The sequence below is a fragment of the Lipophrys pholis genome (genome assembly GCF_963383615.2).
Source record: "Lipophrys pholis genome assembly, chromosome: 22".
In the NCBI taxonomy this organism is placed as follows: domain Eukaryota; kingdom Metazoa; phylum Chordata; class Actinopteri; order Blenniiformes; family Blenniidae; genus Lipophrys; species Lipophrys pholis.
This window is the reverse complement of record NC_137644.1, coordinates 10,466,057-10,487,264: the sequence shown is the minus strand read 5'-3', so window position 1 is coordinate 10,487,264 and position 21,208 is coordinate 10,466,057. Positions and strand designations below refer to the sequence as shown.

Genomic DNA, 21,208 nt, shown 5'->3' with positions numbered 1-21,208 from the left:
TTGAAGGAGACTCCAACATGTTACGTTACCTCTGTAAACTGAAACCCTCAGACTTTTCTCAGGGTGAATTTCACCTAATGACTTTAACTCCTTCACGTCTTTAACGTGAAAACTACTGATTTTCGGAGAAGACTAATTAGCCTAGCTTAGCATGACACAGCGGGAACACTGAACCAAGCTAGAAAAGCCTCGCCAAACAAACCATGTTCTGATGTAAATTTATCTCAGAAGCAGGCTCACGGTTTCTAATGTTTCCCAGTCTGTATGCTAAGCTATGCTAATCGCCTTCGAGCAATACTTTTATATTTGGCATCGTAACCATCTGAATGTCAGAGAAATCATTGGATTGGTTTGACTGTTACTGAGTAGAGAAACAAAGAGTCTGTATTAAATACAAAGCCACATCTTGAAGCTGTTAAGCTTCACCTGTAAAATCTAATTTTGGAGGAAACCACTAGATATCGTTTGTCTTACCTGAACAGAAGCGAGTGAACCTCTTTGAGTCTGTATGCTAAGCTAGGCTAACTAGCTTCAAACGGTTGTTTTCAGATTACTTTGATAGTTGGGGGTCAGGAAACAGCAGGAACCGAGAGTGAAATGAAACTATAATTTAAAAAAAAAAAAAAAAAAAAGTGAAGACAAAAAAGAAATCCGACTTAAAATAAACAAGAATATAAAAAGAATTGGATAAAAGCTAAGTGATGTAGCTGAGATGCGGTGCCAGTTCAATGTAATGTTTATAAAGAGCAGTGGGGAGTTTTTTTGTTCTTGTCAACAAATCTAAGAGTGAATTCAACTCAAGTTACTGAGAAGATGAATCAAATACTTTCATTTTGAGGAATAAACCTGAATAAGTGGAAAACATTTGAAATGTATTCTCCTGCCGAGAAAATAAAAAATATCACCGTGTTGTTTTTGAGTTCAAACGCTTTAAAAGTACCTCCTTAAAAGTACGTGCAAAGTTACAAAAGATTAAAAAATTGTAAAATGCTGTAGTGGAGCCTAAAAGGTGGATTCTTCCACCACAGAAAATGTTGTCTATCAATAGTTTTAAAACGAAGATCAGCTTATTCATACAAAAATAAAGTGTAAAAAGTGTTAAAAGTGCTCCTGTAGTCCTGAATCAATCAGACGGTTCTTGAGAGTTTGTGTGTGTGTGTGTGTGTGTGTGTGTGTGTGTGTGTGTGTGTGTGTGTGTGTGTGTGTGTGTGTGTGTGTGTGTGTGTGTGTGTGTGTGTGTGTGTGTGTGTGTGTGTGTGCACGCGCGGTTTGTTGACAACAACAAAAATACTCTTTTACTTAAACATCAACAAAAATGTTTTTCTTCTTTTATTATAAAACAGTGCTACAATGTACATCACTGTCATCTGGCCTCCGTGTGTGTACGTGTGTGTGCACATGTCTGTGTGTGTGTGTGTGTGGGTGGGGGAGGGGGGGGACGGGGACGTAAAACTTGTCCCTCAGCAAAAACACTTGTAGATTTTAAGACTGAACAGAAAACAAGACAGACTTGCTCAGATAATTGAACACGCTCCTGCCTCTGTGTGTGTGTGTGTGTGTGTGTGTGTGTGTGTGTGTGTGTGTGTGTGTGTGTGTGTGTGTGTGTGTGTGTGTGTGTGTGTGTGTGTGTGTGTGTGTGTGTGTGTGTGTGTGTGTGTTGTCAAACAGATCAACCAAACCAGGAACTGTGAAATAAAATTAAAAAACAAAACAAAACAAGGAAAAGATGAGGTAAAGGAGAAAATAAAATGATGAGAGTCTATTGGACGGGAGTGAGCATTTATCCTCGTCCTGAGTCCTGATAGGCCAGATTCAGTGTGGGCGGGGCAACCTAACGGGCGGTGAGCCAGGAGGGCCAATGGCAGGCAGGCGGGAGGAGGCGGAGCCAATCAGAAGGCCTGTTGGGCAGGATTGTAGTTGAAGGTGGAGGGAACATGAGGTCTCTCTTCTAGTTTGTCATATTCCAGATGAAACTCCTGAAAACGACCAGCAGAGGGAGACAATCTTCGTCATGACCGATAAATTATCATCATCATAAAGTTTGTCATCAACATTAACATCATTACGATTATCTGTATCATATTAGTACATTGTCTTCATCACACATCACTTTGATAATCAACACCTTCATCATCACGACAATCATCATCATCATCATTTTCGTATTGGTACATCGTTGCCATCATCATGATCATCTCCATCATCACCATAACCATTGTCACATTGCTATTGTCATTAGTATCATCATCATCACCACGATCACCATCATCAAATTAATGTTCATCATTATTGAAACCAACATCTTCACCTTCATCATAACCAGCATCATATTCACACATCATCAATGTTATGTTGATCTTCATCATCATCATAGTTGCCACACTAATCATCATCATCACTCCATCATTACCATCCTGACCATCATCACCATCATCATTTACATCGTCTTCATCATCATCATCAACTTCATCATCATCATTTCGATCATACATTCTAACCATCATGATCTTGATCATCACCACAAACACACAGTTTCCATCAGAAGAACAAACAATAAACATCTCGGCTCCAAACATTAGAACCTCAGTGATTCAATCAGATTGAGACGCATCAGCAGTGCGAAAATAACTTGTTCCGTCTCGTTGGACAAACCAACAACAATCCTCACGTCAGTTTAGAGGAGATCAATAATCCAGCCTTCACTCAGAGACTCAATGGAGCTCAAATGGATCTCTATCAGCTCCTCGCTGGATGAGGCCACAGCACAAAGCAACTAAACATGCCCACATCCAGAGGTTCTACAGACCACGTGCTTCCTCTCAATTCAATGATGGACAACAAAGAGTCATAAAATATGAAAATCGTTCTTTAAATGACTGCTGCAAACCAAAACCAGATCCTGTTCAGACTGAACACTTGAAAATGGAGCAAGATTCCAGACGTCCTCCACGACACACACCTTCAAGGACCCACAGCTAACGACACACCTGGATGTCATCCGAGGGGGTCAAATGGAGAACCTCACACAGGTAACCCCGCCCTCGCCTCACCTTCGCCACCTTCCTCCAGTTGAGGCAGTCAAAGAAGTAGTAGGTCCCTCTCTCGTAGGCGTTGGTCTTCAGTGTGGGCTCCATCCCCGGAGCTCTGGTGATCCATACCCGCTCCTCTTTGTGGTACCGCCAGTCCCTGTTGAACCTACACACACACACACACACACACACACACGCATACACACACACACACATTAACGTTTGTGAGGCTCTGTGACTGTGTGTGTGTGTGTGTGTGTGTGTGTGTGTGTGTGTGTGTGTGTGTGTGTGTGTGTGTGTGTGTGTGTGTGTGTGTGTGTGTGTGTGTGTGTGTGTGTGTGTGTGTGTGTGTGTGTGTGTGTGTGTGTGTGTGTGTGTGTGTGTGTGTGTCTTACAGCTCCACAGCAGCCAGCAGCTGCAGCAGGTCTCCTCCGTTCATGTAGTACAGATAAAAGAGCAGATCTTCTCCGTACCGAGACAACTTGATGGCTGCTAACTGCAGGAAACACGGGGCTCAGTTACAGGAAGTAATCCTCCAGCACAGGATCAGAGTACTGATAGGCAGGACACATAAACGTGTACTTCAACAGAGCAGAGTGAATAATACTCAAGTGTCAGAGAAGTCACGAAAAGTGGAGTAATGACAGTAGTTGGTACCTTGTCCCTGATGTGGATGTTGGTTAGATACTCCGAGGGCACGTGGAAGTCTGCAGGAACACACACACACACACACACACACACACACACACACACACACACACACACACACACACACACACACACACACACACACACACACACACACACACACACACACACACACACACACACACACACACACACACACACACACACACACACACACACACACACACACACACACACACACACACACACACAGCTGTAAGTGGAGCTGAACCTCTCAACAGTAACTGCTGTGATCAAAGCTGGATTAACCCCCTCCCCCCTCACCGATGTCTTGCGGTCGACAGGGAGCCGACGCCCACGGAGATGCAAACTTAGGATATAGATTCCTGTCGGAGAGGCAGAAAAACAGTCATCATTTAACTGAAACACGACTCAGTCACTCCACAGTCGCAAAATGAAGCTAAAACAACTTCACGTCTTGTAGTAACACACACTCACGCTCATCATTAATGTTTATCTCAAATCTGTAGGATCTCGGCGGCATTTTTTCTGCTGCTGCATATTTCCCTCCATCACATCAACGTAATAAGATCTGAGTTATTGTGGTATTCTGAAAAATGGTTAGTCTGAACACGAAGCCCATTTGATCGTTTCCTACTGTGCTGTGAGCTAAATTAAAAGGGGAATTTATGGAAAAAACAATCACTTAGTAACTGTCAATAACAACATTTAGTCCAAGGTTGTTTTAGATTCAGTCAGTAATGTTTATTTAACTGAATAGATCTATTCAAAACCGAAAATTATGACTATAGAATCGAGTGGAAATAGATATATAAGAGAAGATATAAAATCATTTGATTACTTATGATTGTTCAGACAGCTGCTGCAGACCGAAACATCCATGCCGTGTAACTGCTATTCACTACAGTTCAAGAGGTGTATTTATACTATATGTCAGTGTGTGTGTGTGTGTGTGTGTGTGTGTGTGTGTGTGTGTGTGTGTGTGTGTGTGTGTGTGTGTGTGTGTGTCATACTCGGGGGAGTTGAGGTTCAGGCCTAGCGTTGTGAGGTCCGAACCCAGAGCGAGATGCACCATGCCTGGATCCGTCTCGGCCGCTCGGATGAAAGTCAACAGGCCAATCATACCGAACTGGTCCGTTACCATGCCGACGGGGATGTTGGTGACCCTCCCTGTGATGCGCAGACAGCAGGTCAGTGACGTTTGTGTGCGTGTGTGTGTGTGTGTGTATGTATGTACAATCAGTGTGTGATGTGTCTCACCGTCGGGAAGCACCTGGATCCCTTTCTTCTGCTGGTTGTTGTTGCTGGGGGCGGAGCTCTTATCACCAGGGAACTTTGGACCATCGGTGCTGGAGCTGGACTTTCCTGAGGAGGTAACACTCTAAATGACAGAAACATAAAAAAATATAAAATAAAAAGACCTGTGAGTTACAGCAGAACGGTGACAACTCGCATAAAGGAAGAAAAGGTGGAATCGAACCGTTTTGCTGTCGTCGATGGTGCTGGTGGGGTCTTTAGTTTGGTAATTGGGACCAGGAAGAGCGGGGAAGTCCTCGTTATGGATGGAGAAGTCCTGAGACTGCTCACTGGACGGCTTGGTTACCATGCCGACTGGAAGGAAGCAACCAGGGGGCAGACTCACATTAGGTTATCCTTTGGTAGAAATATTGGGACTTTTACTATTGTAGCTGTGTGTGTGTGTGTGTGTGTGTGTGTGTGTGTGTGTGTGTGTGTGTGTGTGTGTGTGTTACCGTAGGGTGCCCGACCGGCCAGCGGGTTGAGCAGCGGCGTGGGATTTGAACCTCCGTCTCTCCGACTCCGATCAGCTAACGCAGGGAAATCCGACAGATCCAAACCCGTCACATTCTCACTGCCGTCTGCACAGACACACACACACACACACACACACACACACACACACACACACACACACACACACACACACACACACACACACACACACACACACACACACACACACACACACACACACACACACACACACACACACACACACACACACACACACACACACACACACACACACACACACACACACACACCTGTGAGCACAGCACCCCCCCACTGGACTGGGATGTGTCACAGCAAGCTGCGGTGCAGTGTGATGAGGTGGTACCTGTGCCATTGAAAATGTTGTTGGAGAGCGAGTTATTCATGTTGAAGCCCGGATTCCTGTTCACACCGAACCCTGACATACTGAGACACACAGACACAAAGACACAAAATAATCGTAAGGATGAGTGCCGACATCACTCAGGTAAGCCGTGACATCACTCAGGTGGGTTGCTACCTGTTGATGGTGAATGGCTGCCTCGCCTGCTGCTGTTTGGGCATCCCGATGATGCTCGGCGACGACCGGCTGGGACTCCCCAAACTGCCACTCCTTCCTCCTCCGATTCCCCCGACTCCTCCGCCGCCTCCCCGCTCTCCGCCTCCTCCTGCCCCGATGCCCCCCGCCTGCCCCGTCGGACCCCCGACCTGCTGACTGTGGTTCATCACACTGCTCCTCATGGGAAGGATCCCCCTGAGAAAGAAGACGGAGTGGTGAGAAGAGGGCTTGTGACAAAGTTTTGTGTGTGTGTGTCATACTCGGGGGAGTTGAGGTTCAGGCCTAGCGTTGTGAGGTCCGAACCCAGAGCGAGATGCACCATGTCTGTCTTACCTGCTGGGCGATGGAGGCGTGTTACTGTGTGACGACATCGGACCTCCTGATTGGTTCAATCCACTGCGAGTTAACTGAGGAGCTGTGCTGCTGTTCAGCGCCCTCATGGGAAAACCCAGCGCACCTGCATGTACACACACACACACACACACACACACACACACACACACACACACACACACACACACACACACACACACACACACACACACACACACACACACACACACACACACACACACACACACACACACACACACACACACACACACACACACACACACACACACACACACACACACACGTCACTTCTGGACTGTCCAAGTCTGGCTTGGGAACATCGGCTTAAACAGATTTATATTAGGGAATTACACGGTGAACAGGAAGTGAATGAAACACAGTCAGTGTGCAGAACTGCGATTCTATAATCATGTCAAAGGAAACAGTGATCACACACATATACACACACACACACACACACACACACACACACACACACACACACACACACACACACTTACTCTGAGGGCCATATAAACTGGCTCCCAGCTGTGACAGCTGCCCCGTTGAGGAGGCCGTAGACGACGATAGCATCTGCAGACAAGAGGACACACATTATGACATCACTTCCTGCAAAGCAGCCTCAGGTGACCTCTGAGCCCACTCCTGTCCTGAAGACGCCCCTCCATAGAGGAGAAACTGAGGAAGAGCATTTGTTTACTCTGTTTACGAAAACATATTTATCTTATAATCACGTCTTTGTACGCCGGAGTTGTCGAGGTTTCAACAAAACGAAGGTTAAAAAAGTAAATGTGTCTATGAAGCCCCGTTTACACGGCATTTGTTTGGATGTCTGATTACACAACAACAATGATCGGAGCCACTGAAAACACACCTTTACGAAAACGGCTCCCAAGGTGGAATTTCTTTGAAAATGCTCTGACTCCATCTCCATGGAAAGCGGGGGAAAACAAATCTTTTCTGACACACTGATAGTGCGCATGTACACCACAGTCATAGTAAATAGTTCTTCTGCACATGCGCAAGTAGACGGACCACAACAGCAATAGCTGCATTGTTTTATAAAATGTTGCCGCGTAAATGCAAAAGATTTCTGAGACAAAAACACAAAAAAACGACCCATTTCCACTCAAAACGCTGTGTAGACAGAGCAACGGGTCAGAGAAAACTTAGCAGCAGGTTAACAAGTCAGCTGGAGGCCGGAGGGAGACTCACGTCTTTGTCGGGTCGGTGAGGGGGGAACATGGACTGCTGGCTGTAGTAGAGGCTCGTGTCGTCGGCATAGTCGCTCTCCACCCCGCCCTCCATGAACTTCTTCCTGTTAGCACCAAACATGCCGCGTGTCACCTGAGAAAAGGGGAGAAGGGGGGTGGGGGGTTAGTCAGGTAAATTCAGGTGTCGTCCTCACGCGTACAGCCTTAATCAAACAAGAAATATGAACGCATGCTGTTGTTCACCAGGTTTTAATTATGGATGATAAAGTGTGGGTTCGTCAAGTCTGAAAGTAGATTTCTGTCTCTAAGTGAAACTTTATGTACTTTTTATTCAAGTCAAAAACTGTTCGACAGACTGTTTAATATCACTGTAAGTTTGTTTGGACAAATACCACTGGCATGTAATCAAACGCGATCACTATTGATGATAAACAGAGTTCGAACCCACAAATGCTGCTTTCCCTCCTTCACAGTTTATTTCCATGTTTCCCAGTGCACCTCTGAGCATCACTGCATCCGGACAGCATCACATTATCACAATACTGAGACTCACAGTTTAAAGTTCTTCCTGCTATGATCAAACCAGGTGGATTTCCAGTGTGTAGCCTGTGTGCAGCAGATTAACTGCAGCTAACGGAGCCGTTAAGCGCGTGTTTGAGAGCAGAAGCTGGTCATTTATTGATGGAACTGGAGTCCACAGCTTGACAAAGCTAACGGTGCACTGTTAGCCGCACAGGCTAACGCCAGCCACGCTAATCTGCCGATTATGGTGAATAAACGTAAAATGAAAAGAGTGGAGCTCGTACAGCAGGGGGGAACCGGTGTCTGCTGCTTGGTGTGTCCTGACTGAGTCCAGGGGAAGCAGCAAAGCTCCGCTGCAGCCCGCTGACAGGCTGTGGACTGTCCGGAGCTAATGCTAAACACACAGCGCACGGAAGCTAACTGCTGCCTCCATTGGAATACATGGGCTGCTAGGACGCAAGCTAACACGCTAGCATTGCTGCTTCACGGCCAGAGAAAGGCAGCACAGGTGAAATGTTCTCCAAGCCCCATTAACAGTGTGGCTGCGGGGCTGCAGGCGGAGCTCGGGCCGTGCACCGGGCGGGGGGCACCGGGCTGGAGGGACCGGGCGGCGGTGTTTGTGTCCGGGTTCGGGCCCGCGGAACCTCAGTTACTCCCTTCCCCCAAAACAACAACAAAAGCACCGCGACGCGGCCGCTGCAGCCGCCGGGCTCCGCGGCCCGGGGCCACCGGGAGCTCCGCAGGAACCGCGTTAGTTTCAGTCGGGGTTTAAGTCGGTATGCAATTTTACAAGTATAAAGAATAAATGAAAAACTGACCGCATCAATCCGTGAGCCCCGGTACAGTCCAAGATGGCCGACATCTCCTCCACAGTCAGCGAGGATGCTGGGACGCCTCTCAGCTCTACTCTACTCTACTCTACTCTATTCTATTCTATTCTGTTCTATTGTATTCTACCCTACTTTAATGTATTATAGTCTATGAATTATACTTTATTCTATCATGTTCTGTTCTATTGTGTTTTATTTATTCTACTTTATTCTACTCTATTCTATAATGTTTAATTCTACTAGATTTTATTGTGTTTTGTGCTACTCTACTCGAGTCCATCATGTTCTATTGGATTCTACTCTAACATATTCTATTCTATTAGAACACATTCTATTTGTTGTGTTATATTCTATCATGTATTCTATCATGTAGAGTTTATTACATTCTATTGCATCCCATCTATTCTATTCTGTTCTATTCTGTCATGTTCTATTCCCGCTCTGTTGAAATGTAAATTCCAGTTTAACCCAAGAGCCTTTATTCTATTCTATTCTACTTTTGAACCCCCATGAATCTCCATTTATTTTTCTCAAATATTTAATGTCAGAATTGAGCGAGTTGAAACAATTTCACTTCCTGTATCCACTATAATCTACTGCCCAGTCAGCTTTTTTAATGGTGATACTGTACTTAACTTTCCATTTATTTTACTACGAGTTCTTTAATTTGATTTGACATTAGGTGGTTTTTTTTTGGTGACATAATCATTTCATAGCACATAGTTTAAAATGTCACAACGGAACATCTTTGGCAACATTTGAAATCATATTGACATGAATAGAGTTTCCCCAGAATTTGAGGCATCAACACATTAAAACTTAACTTTATTTCAGACTTTAACATCAAACATTATATGATGCAGAAATGTGAAAACCTTTACAAACAGAATCAGTTCCTGCTTTAAATAATTGTAAATACACTGTAAATGATGAATCGTACATGTGAATGCATTTAAAATTAAGTGTTTATTATAATACATCTATATATTTCATGTTTAGACTTAAAGTCAATTATGTATCAAACAGTCAATTTCAACAAAGCAGAGAATAAAAAAGGTAAAACTCACCTTCAGTTAAAGGAGAATGAAATTATAACTGTACAGAAAAAAGACACGTGGATCCTGAATAAGGTCCTGGAGATCCTGGAAAAGTCACACACATGAACAGAACATCTCATTCATTCAGGAAATCCTCCTCTTTACATATTTTACAATCGTTGTTGATCGATAACTGATGTTCACTCTCATATTTCTTCCTTTCTTGAGTTTCACTAATTATTACAAGCTTAAAAGATAGCACTGAAAGAAAATTTATGTTATTGTGTATGGCAGGAAAACCAATTTCATTCTTGTACAAGAAACCAGAGGACGAGGTACTGTGCCAAAACGTTGAGATGGAGCTGTTCCGCTGGTGACCAGCAGAGGGAGCGCAGCACCTCCAAACAGGCTGAAGAGAAAAAAGAAGAAGAAGAAGAAAATATGGCGGAATGCTGCTATTTGTTTACTTTTTCATCTTTCCCATTGTTTCTATGGGCAACCTGCAAACAGCGGCGCAGCTCTTCGGCACCACGACACGAACCGGGGCATGTCCGCTAACGGCTCCCGCGGGATTTTAACCCGCTGCGCGCTGGCTTTTACCGGGAAATCTCCAGTATTAAACACGATTCACTCCCCACGGTTCTCACGACAGGAGATGGCAGGTACGGGGTGGCGGCAGAGTCCGAAGGAGCGGCTCCAGAGGAGCAGTCCTCGAATCGGAACAGTACGAAGAGCGGACCCTCCGCCTGTGACCAGGTCCTGGAGGCGATGAGCACGTGAAAGTCGTGACGTGACGCTCTCTTATTTGCTATAAATCGTGTTACCTGTTCACTTCTGGAAGTTCAAGTCAAAAGTCTTGAGACCCTTTTTTGTTTTCAATAATAAATTGAATATTTTACAGCTTCGTCAGTGATTGTTTTTCTTTAATTTCAATTCGAACATCATAAAGAAAATGAAACTCAAAACGACATGCCTGGAAAGGAGTGGGGGAGAGCATATGCTCATTAAGACCCTGTTTACACAACATTACAAGTGAAAATATAGTTTCTGCATTTTCATTTCAGAAAAGTTTTGAGTTTACACAGCAACATTTTGAAAAAGATGTCCAAGGAAAGTGCAGCAATCCTATAAACAATGTAGTTAGCAGTTTGGGCCAGGAGTGGGTGCTGTTGGTTGTTTTGTAATGAAATCATGCACACATGCGTGCAGAGGATAATAGGCTATCACCATTAAGTATGGCGAGTACATGGACATCCGTATGGACAGAAGATTAATTTGCATCGTTCATGAGTAGCTCTCAACTATAAAACTACCAAGTCCCCGGAGAATATGGCAGTCATGACAATCTTGAGGCAAATGCTGTTATTGTCCATGTACTCGCACATGTGCAGAAGAACTATTTACTACAGCATTGATGGCAGTAGCACCACTTTGCCCAAGTGTTTTCAAAAAGTTAAATTTTTTGTGATTCCAAGCATCATTGTTATGTGAACAGACACCTAAAATGCAACAAAAGTTAAAAATTCAAACACATGCATTTGGTCTGTGGGAGGAATGATCAGTATCACTTGTGAAGTGCGTCGAGCACAGCCGTGCACTCTCACCTTCACATTGGAAAAAAACTTTATTCTCTAACGGCTTCAAGGAAAATCCCTCTTTGACATCAGTGAACTGAAAAAGATAGATAAATAGACAGTTCCTGACAGGTAAAGAAAAAGTTTGCTGTACACGTTAAAACCCTAAAAAACACTGAAAATGCTATAGTTTGCATATCAGGCCACCAGTGGGTGCTGTGTTTTATTGATACAACCACAGAGAACAGAAGGACATAAACACATCAGCTCCTTTAAACTGTTCGTCTCCATGTGTCTCCATGTATTCAGCAGTACAGGAGAACGAGAGGTTTCCTAAGGAGGAGCAGTCAAACTGTCCCTTAAAGCCACAGAGAATATCGACAGTACATGTACAGGAGAGATCCATAGGTTCAGCAGCAGAGGAGCAACAACAGACGAAGAAAATAGCAAGAACAAGAATTACATGATAACAACAAATTTAGTTTCAAATTAAAGTTTAAGCACAAAAAGGCTGTTTTTTGTGGTAGAGACCATCATAATATCTCCTTTAATATTAAAATGATTCACATTCATCATTCAGTTGAACAGGTATAAGAAAGCTCCAGGCCTTAAGACTCAGGCCTCAGGCCTTAGTCTCTAGGCCTCAGCCTTAGATTCCTGGCCTCAGGCCCCAGGGTCCAGGTTCTAAGGCTCATGCTCCAGGCTTCAGGTCTCAGGCCCCATTCCCCAGGCTACATGCGCTTGGCCTTAGGCCCCAGGGTGCAGAGTCAGGCTTCAGGCTTCAGGCTCTAGGCCGCATCCCTCAGGCCCAAGGCCTCATGTTCTATTTTTCAGGCCTCAGATTCCAGATATCAGATCCCAGGGTCCAGGCCTCAGGCTCCAGCTTCAGGCTTCAGGCTTCAGGCTCCAGGCTCCAGGCCTCACTGGTGGTCAGTGATCGATCAGCTTCTGAGTATGAGCAATGATGCTTTGAACAGTGAAAGGTAACATGTGCTCAGCTTTCTGCAAACAATAAAGTGGCATTTTCTCTTTTTAATGTGCGGCAACATAAACCAACATGTTTATGCTCCTCTGAAACCGTTGAAGGGAAAGTAAATCCAACTCACAGCCACAGTTCTGTTAATAACTTCAATTTCTTGTTCTATGACTTACCTCGGGATAATTCTTTGTTTTGTTTTTTTTGTCTTTTAAATTATGCCATGCCTTCAAATCAGACTCATGAACCTACTTGCTGTGTATATTACACATGAGGTTAAAAACTTCTGCTTTTATTGTCATTTTTTTTCCAGCCTTACTGAGCGGTTGACACTGGCAGAATACATGAATAATACATTTCACCTATAAGAAAATAATGAAAAAGAACAAAACTTCTACTGTGAATTTCTCAGAATACCACAAATCCGGTTTTCTATTCTGGTCCGTAGTTCACTGCTTTTGACTGATGCTCAGCAGGTCGGGCTTTGATGAAAAGAAAGGCTGCAGCACGTCAGAGTCACTTTCACTTTATTTCATGATTCTTCTGCATATTTTTATCAACAAGTGAACAAAGAGGTTTTTTTTTTACTTCTGTTCAAAACACAAAGTAACACGAAAGAGGACGGAATCGAACACTGAAACCACTGAGAGGGTACACACACAGGTCACACACCCTGAAAGGTCGGCCACTTCTCAGCCGTTTTGGCAGCGTTTAGATACACACACTCGCACTCACGCGCGCGCGCACACACACACACACGCACACACACACACACACGCACAAACACACACACGCATACGCACACACAATGCTCTGCAGTGTGGTGAGAGGCTGGTTGGGGGAGGAGGGGAGGGCGGCAGTTTGTGCCTCACAGTTTTATTTTTGATTACAGGTCTTAACTTCGATGATCTCCATATGTTTGATTTCCTCCTTTCAGATGTCAGAACTGCAGCGTCTTCACCATTTTCACTGTCTTCGGCCTTCTCCCGTCAGTTTGTCGTTTAAAGGAGGATTTGTGACGCACACGGACAGAAAAGTGACATTAAAGCAGGAAATATCCCCATTTTACACAGCGATCATCAGACGAGATGACATCACCAACACAAAACCAGATTAAGACATTGGAACCATAGAGATATATATAAGTAAACATATACACATATATAAGTAAACATATATACATACCTTGAGTCTATTTATATATGTCTATGAGTTATATAAGTCTATGAGTCTACTTATATTTGTCTATAGTTTGAACTGGCCTGTCATGATTCATCATATGTGCAAGTCACAGAAAATTACAGTTATTCATTAGTTACTTCACTAGTTACTACAGATAAACGGTAAGTAATCACTTGTGCCAGTCGTTTCATTGCATTTTCTTTTACAAAAAGTAGTGGTGCTACTCTGCAAGTTACTGCAGGTTAAAAGTAACTAGTTGCCTGGTATGGTTCCTGTGTATAGTGACACGTCTGTATTATGGCAGTGCTGCTGGGACACATATTGGTTGAGCGCTCGGTCTGGCTCACTCATTAAATTCACATGGAGTTATAAATTATAATCTGAATGTTAGCTGAAGTTACGTCACTCAGTGGGAGGACGTTGCTCTGGAATCTGGATGTTAGCTCTTCTGGAAAGAAACAGATTTATCAACTAATGACATCGAGAAGAAGCAGCAACAGAACAGCTGAGATAAACTACAGACATGCAGACAGACGCTTACAGCTCTTAGAAAGGGACGCTAACTGCTATTTAAGCATGCTAATGCCACAGCTACTGTGGATTCAAAATACAGTAGCTAATGCTACTTACAGTGGGACGTGTTTCATGTCGCTATCAGGAGGACTGAGTTAGCTCGGGATCAAAAACGTTCCTCCTGTGAACAGGAGTTTAGTCTAATAGTAACTCAGTGTAAAGCTAAAGCTAACATTGGACTCAGTGAGCAGGAAGAGAAACAGCAGCTCTGCATTTGTTTTCACCTACAAAAGAATCTTGCTGAAGCCCCGTTTACATGTTTTCAAGTGAAAACGGAAAACTTTCCTTGTATTTTTGATGTTTGTTTACATGGCATTGGTGCTCGGAGCCACTGAAAACGTGGAACCTTTCTAAAACGCTCCGTCTCTGTGAAACCAGGGAAAACGCAACATTTCTGAAACTCTGCCATGGTAAATAGTTGTTCTGCACACACGTGAGTAGCAATAACAACAATGGCGGCCTCCAGAGGGCCGTGACTCTCAGTCCATATTCTCCTGGGACTTGGCAGTTTTATAGCTGAGATTCACTCGTAATAGCAATACAACTTTGTTGTCTGTCCACACGAATGACTGTGTACTCAATATTGATAATGTTTAACACACAAGAGCACCTACTAGTGCCTCCAGATGATAACCGCATCTGTTTTCGGCCTTTCTGCCGTTTCCGCGTAAACAGACATTGTTTCCAAAACAGTTGTTGTGTAAGCGTGAAACTTTTTGGAAACTAAAAATACAAAAACAATTTGTTTTCACTTGAAATGTTGTGTAAACGGGCCCCGAAACTTCAATAACCATGAGTCAGCTATTTTACTAAGGTAATTAATCAATTACTAACTAGCTACTGATACATTGCATGTAATATTTTTAATATTTCAGTTGTTTTCAGATCTGAACTGTAACTTTTGAGGTCTGTGAGAAAAGAAAAGAAAAGTATTAAAACCTATTGAAATATTAAAGTACTTAGTTTCTTCCTGTGGTCAGTGTGTATTAAATGCTTTCACTCTGTGTTCATTCATTCTGAGCCGAGTTTAGAAAAGTTACAGTGACTCAGCACTTTCTGCCAGTATAAATACGCATGCTGATATGTTTCAGAAGGAGGATCATCGTCATGCTGTAACAGGGTGTCTGTCAGTCCGGGAAAACTAAAAAAAACAGAAATAAAAACAGTTTGAGTCCTGCTCAGAGTCCATCATTACAAAAGCGTTCACATACTTTGGTCCATCTCTGTCTGTGCTTGAAGTTGCCGCCGCTGATTGGTTGACAGAGGTGAACAGGTTAGAAACCTGCCAAGTCGTGAGAATCCCTGAGAGGCACAAACTGAAGCACACGGAGTCCACGATGGAGAACGTCCACACGGAGGGACGGTCGGTCACTGAGGTATGTGCAGCTAAAAGGAGGGGGGTAAGGCTGGGCCACTCCCATCTACACAGCACACAGTTAGCGGGGTTAGCATGGTTAGCAGCTTCCAGGAAACACGAAACATGAGTGAGCAGAAAAGAAGTGGCAGACGGGGCAGACTGTAAACCATCAAACTACAGCTGGGGGTGAGATGTTTTCAAAAACCTCTTCAGTTGGTCGTCGTCACCATCTATCAAAGGTTCATGGTGCTTTTGTTTGACAAAACAGCAAGTTTGAAAACTGCTTATTTGAGGGTTTACAGCGTCTCCGCCCGTCTGTTGGAGCTCAGGTATACGCAGACGTCTTCATGCCACGCCATGTAGGTCCACTGATATGTAGGAAGGAAACAGGCCACACAAGGTCCAGAATTACTAAAAACTAGGACTCCAGTCCCTGAACTTTGATGGAGGAGACCCAGACAGCTGAAACGTCCTGATGCGAACAAAGGGACCCTGAAAGCATCTCGCTGCTGGGAGACTGGTGAGTATCTGAGATAGACTATGGCTTCATCATCCCCACAGGAAACCTTTACCGACGGACCTTGGACGCATCGCCTGGTCTTTCTCACTCCGCTTTACAAAAATAGAAATCAGGAAATTTACAAAAATAAAGCAAAGAGGTCGTCCACATGACAACTTCACACAGATATCCAGAGATATTGCACAGCGAGGATTTTCCTCTGATAACAAGTAAACCACTGACACCATCCGTAGAAAAAAAACACGTCAAGACGATAAAACCATGAAAAGTTGCATCGAAAGCTTTTTTTTTTAATAAATCCAGAGAGACAGCAGCTCCACCGCAGATCCTCCTCCATCAGGCGGAGAATTCCTCCGAGTCCTGCTCCGAAAAACACGCAGGAGGAGGAGGGGAAGGAGGAGGAGGACCAGATAGAGCAGGAGGCGGAGAAGGAGCAAGGGGAGGAGGACCACAAAGAGCAGGAGGAGGAGGAGGAGGAGGATAAGGAGGAGCAGGTGTGTGGCAGGTGCGTGGCTGGCAGGTTTCCAGTTGAAGGCACAGAGTTCACAATAAGGTGGGAGGATGTGATTGTTGAAGCGCAGCAGCAAAGGATTGTGGGAGTTTCCTGATGGTCGGAGGGCCGACGACTCTGCAAACACACAAAAAAAAAAAACCATCAGTTCACGACTACACAACAACAAACTACGCAAAACACACAGCAGGGGGTGCAAGGACAACAGAAGTGGGTCTACTACTGATCCCTGTGGAACACCACACAATATTTTGATTGTTAGAACAATGTAAAGCTAAACTGAGACAGAACTTTAGATGTAAATGAAATCAGGATTAACGGTCCAGCACTAAACTGGTTTCAATTACATTTATCAGACAGACTCCAATTTTGTTCCTGTTGATGTTATTGACTCTTCAGCTGAGACTAAAGGTAAACATGGAGTTCCACAGGGCTCTGTGTTAGGACTTATTTCTATGACAGTCTGCATAGGATATTACTTGGAAACACTCCATTAACGTCCATTGCTATGCAGATGAGACACAAATCTATTCATCCATGAAACAAGATGATACTGATCAACTTGTTAAACTTAAAGTTTGCCTTGAACACAAAAGTCTGGATGTGCCGTAATTTTCTTCTGGCGAACTCCGGTAAAAAGAGAAGTTAATACATTAGTCCCCAAAACATCTGAATGACAAATTAAGTAAATATATAATAACACTGGCTGGTGTTACTCTGGCCTCCAGTACCACTGTGAAGAACCTTAGAGTTATTTTGGGATTTATCCTTCAACTCCGGCATTAAATAAATCTGCAGAACCGCTTACTTTCACCTGTAATGTCTTTAAAACCTTGATGTTGGCTCAGAGTGACACAAAAAAATTAATCCTTGCATTTATCATTTGAAGACTAGATTGTTGTAATTCCTTATTATCAGGTTGCCCAAATAGACGCTTAAGTAGTCTTCAATCAATTCAAAATGCTGACAGGAACTGGCAGGAGACATCACATCGCTCTAATATTTGCTTCTCTTCATTGGCTTCCTGTAAACTCTAGACTAGAATTTAAAATCTCTCGTTTAATCTATAAAGCTTTTAACAACCGGGCTCCATCACATCTCAAAGAGCTGTTAGTCCCATATTACCCCAGAAGAACACTTTGTTCTCAGGTCACCCTGGACCATTTTCTAGTAAAGCCGCTGTAAGTTTAGAGACTGCTGGGAGACCAACACCGAGCTGCTCTCCTCCCTCGCTCTACAGCAGAAAGTCTCCACCTCTGAGTCTGGTTCTGCTGGTTTCTTTGTTTTAAAAACTTTTTTTTTTCCTCTCCACCAAGCAGAACAGTTGGTTTTTGCTCGTAAAAGTGCCTTGAGATGACTTTTGTATAAATCAAGTTTAATTGAATCTCATATTTAAGTTAAAAATCTCAATATTTTCATTAGCGCATACACACCCAGAGGTTGGTTGGTAGTCTATTTGTGCCTTTCTCGAAGTACCCCCCCCCCCCCCAGGCAGCAGCAGATGGTCGTCTATGTGTGTGTATGTGTGTGTGTGTGTGTGGTGTGTGTGTGTGCGTGTGTGTGTGCGTGTCGGTATGTCCTCTCTGACATCCACTTCTGAGTTTCAGGTGACAAATCAAGCTCTTTTACGTCATTCTGCATGTGTGTCTGAGGAGGAGGAGGAGGAGGAGGAGGAGGAGGAAAAGGTGAAGGAAGGTGAGGAATATCATGAGGTAGTGGAGGAAGTGAAGGAGGCGGATGTAAAGGAGGAAGATGAGGCGATTGCTGCATATGCTAGAGGATTACAGTGATCCAACTTAATGCCTCATACCGTGCAATCATTTATAACTACATCTCTCTTTCACACGCGCACACACACAAACACACACAGTTAGAATAGATCTAAGAAGGTGTAAAATGTTCAGTTTTTTGTGTTTCCAGTGAAAAGTGACTGTAAAAGTAAAAACTATGGCGGCAGACTGACTGATGGTTCTCTTCCATCCGGAGACAAACTCAGTCTTCCTGTCACGGTTGCAGGAAAAAAGTCCACTTCAGCGAACATTAGCAGGAGGAGCTGCTTGTGTCCTGATGGTAAACAGACTCACAGTTTACAGCTTCAGTCACACTCGCACGGCATCAGCACACACAATGTGCAAACACAACACACAAACATTCGTTCATCTTCTGGACTGAACCGACAAATCACAATTCTGTCAGAGATTATTTGAATGCCTTTGGTGTTTGATTTTATCGATTAACTGTTGTCAGAATGATTTTACTACACTATGTTTATGATTCTATCTATCCATCTATCTCACATCTGTTACTGCAACACACTTTCATAGTTATAATCATATTTTTATAGTCACCATTTCACAGGTACATTTCATCTGCTATAATATAATATAATATAATATAATATAATATAATATAATATAGTATAATGTAATGTAATGTAATGTAATGTAATGTAATACAATGCAGACAGTGTTGTTGATCTGTCACACATCCACCAGATGGTGCTGTAGGATTTTCTACTCTGTTGTGCTGCAGGATTGCTTGTTTTAATTGATGTATTTGTCTCTCTCGAAATCTATCAATTATCAATTAAAACAAGCAACCCTGCAGCGCAACGGAGTAGAAATCTGTGTGTGTGTGTGTGTGTGTGTGTGTGTGTGTGTGTGTGTGTGTGTGTGTGTGTGTGTGTGTGTGTGTGTGTGTGTGTGTGTGTGTGTGTGTGTGTGTGTGTGTGTGTGTGTGATAGAGAGAGAGAGAGAGAGAGAGAGTCACTGCTGATTCTGTGAATCTTCACACTATCCTGGAGGCTTGTTCGCCCCCCCACCCCCACCCCCGTCCGGTTTCTCTGCTGTCAGCTCTAAAACTCACACACATTTTCATTTTGTCTGTTTTTGGGGGTTTTTTTTGCTTCCAACCCTGATTGTCAGTTATCTCCCATTACCATGGAAACCGCCTCCCACCTCACCCCGGCTCCGACAAAACAAAAACGACAAATCCTGAGTTAGCGTTCTGAGCTGCGTGGCCTGGAGCATCCTCTGTCCTCTGAAAGTCGTCACACACAACCAGCTAATCCAGCTCACACAGATAACCAATTACAGGGCTGAACCGAAATCAAGCGAAAAAAAAACAACCAAAAAAACATGTGCTTGAACAGAGACGTATTCTTGCTGAAATGTGCCAAACCTGGAAGTCTCTACCTCACCTACAAACAGTAAACAGACTAAAATGAGGAAGAATTGCAGTAACAAACAGGTAGAAATGTGGTAAACAAGCTTGATGAGATATTTTAGGCTCTGCCGTTCCAGTCCTCGGTGTCATCTAAAATGAATTAACCCTCACCCTAACGTCACAAGCTGATACACGTCGTTTTTAAATGAATCTTCATTCAGACATGGCTTGTTCCATCACTGTCGGTCTTTGGTTCGTTTGTGTGAATTCTGCTGCACTTTGGTTTTTGTGAGCGGAGAAGTGAGAGCGTGTGAGGATGGAGAGACTCTTAGAGACGTGTGATGGATCAGCTCATCGTGAAGCTCGCACTGCCACCATGTCAGACTTTTTCGCTCAGATTTCTGCAGCTTTCAGGATAAAAACCCTCCGAGGTTTCTGCATATGATGTCACATCTGAGGTGGAGGAGGTGTTTGTGTCAGTGGAGACCCTCGCTGACCCCCGGCTGCGAGCGCGCTCAGTATTATGTGCTTAAAAAGGAGGCAGCAGATAAATCCCAGGCGGAGGCTCAGGAACACATTTCAGAGCACGGAGCAGAATCACACTCTGCTCAAATGTGGACGCATCAACTCACAGGACCCAAATCTGTTTTCACACCCAGCCCACATAATCCAGGGCCGGCTGGCTGCTGGCAGCATGGAATCATGGGAAATGTGAGAGTGACAGGCGGCGCAGACGAGGCCTGCAGCTGTCATCTCGCTCTGCATACTTCGCTCGCATTCCTTCAGCTTCCCACACCGGCTGCTTCCACACTACCTTCATCAGCCGACGGTGTTCCACAAGGCTTTGTTATAGGCCCCGCTCTGTTTACACTCTACATCGGTGACAACCAGGGTTTTTTGTGGCGTCTTAATTTTTTGTTTTTCAATCTGGCACCATGAAATCAGACCCAAACTGCTGTTTAAAAAAGAATTGCCAGCATTTTTGTCATCTCAGTCCTGAATGATTGCAAGGGCGACACAGTTCAATTTAATTCAGTTGTATAATTCAATGCAACAAGTTCAGATTATTAGACAGACTATACAAGTTCTAATGTGGTTCCACAGACTCTCCTCCTATAACCTTTGGAACTAATCATCTTCATATTGTTAGTGATTGACCTTTGGTTAAGCCCCGCCCCCAAACGCGAAACAACCCAGTAGCGTTCATCTACCAACTGCCTGGAAAAGCCGACTCGGGACATTAGCGTAAAACTCCATGGAGAAGCCTCAGAGCTGGCAACACTTTTATTGTTCTCTGGGCTATTTAAGACATTTAAGCAGCTAAAATTGTCCAACGATGTGCTTA

At 43.9% G+C, this 21,208-nt stretch overlaps 1 protein-coding gene across 1 annotated transcript; it reads right to left on the bottom strand.

Moving 5' to 3' along the window:
• Window positions 1–1,297: 1,297 nt before the first annotated feature.
• On the bottom strand, window positions 1,298–9,073 carry LOC308127466 (CCR4-NOT transcription complex subunit 2-like). The gene is made up of 15 exons (XM_080492527.1): window positions 8,957–9,073; window positions 7,618–7,749; window positions 6,903–6,975; window positions 6,382–6,505; window positions 6,010–6,243; window positions 5,836–5,915; window positions 5,450–5,575; window positions 5,179–5,309; window positions 4,959–5,079; window positions 4,712–4,868; window positions 4,002–4,063; window positions 3,687–3,736; window positions 3,425–3,525; window positions 3,051–3,195; window positions 1,298–1,976 (listed from the first exon to the last, which is right to left on the bottom strand). The coding sequence occupies exons 2-15, from the start codon at window positions 7,735–7,737 to the stop codon at window positions 1,890–1,892; spliced, it is 1,611 nt and encodes a 536-aa protein (XP_080348653.1). The 5' UTR covers window positions 7,738–7,749; window positions 8,957–9,073; the 3' UTR covers window positions 1,298–1,889.
• Between the last annotated feature and the right edge of the window lie 12,135 nt (window positions 9,074–21,208).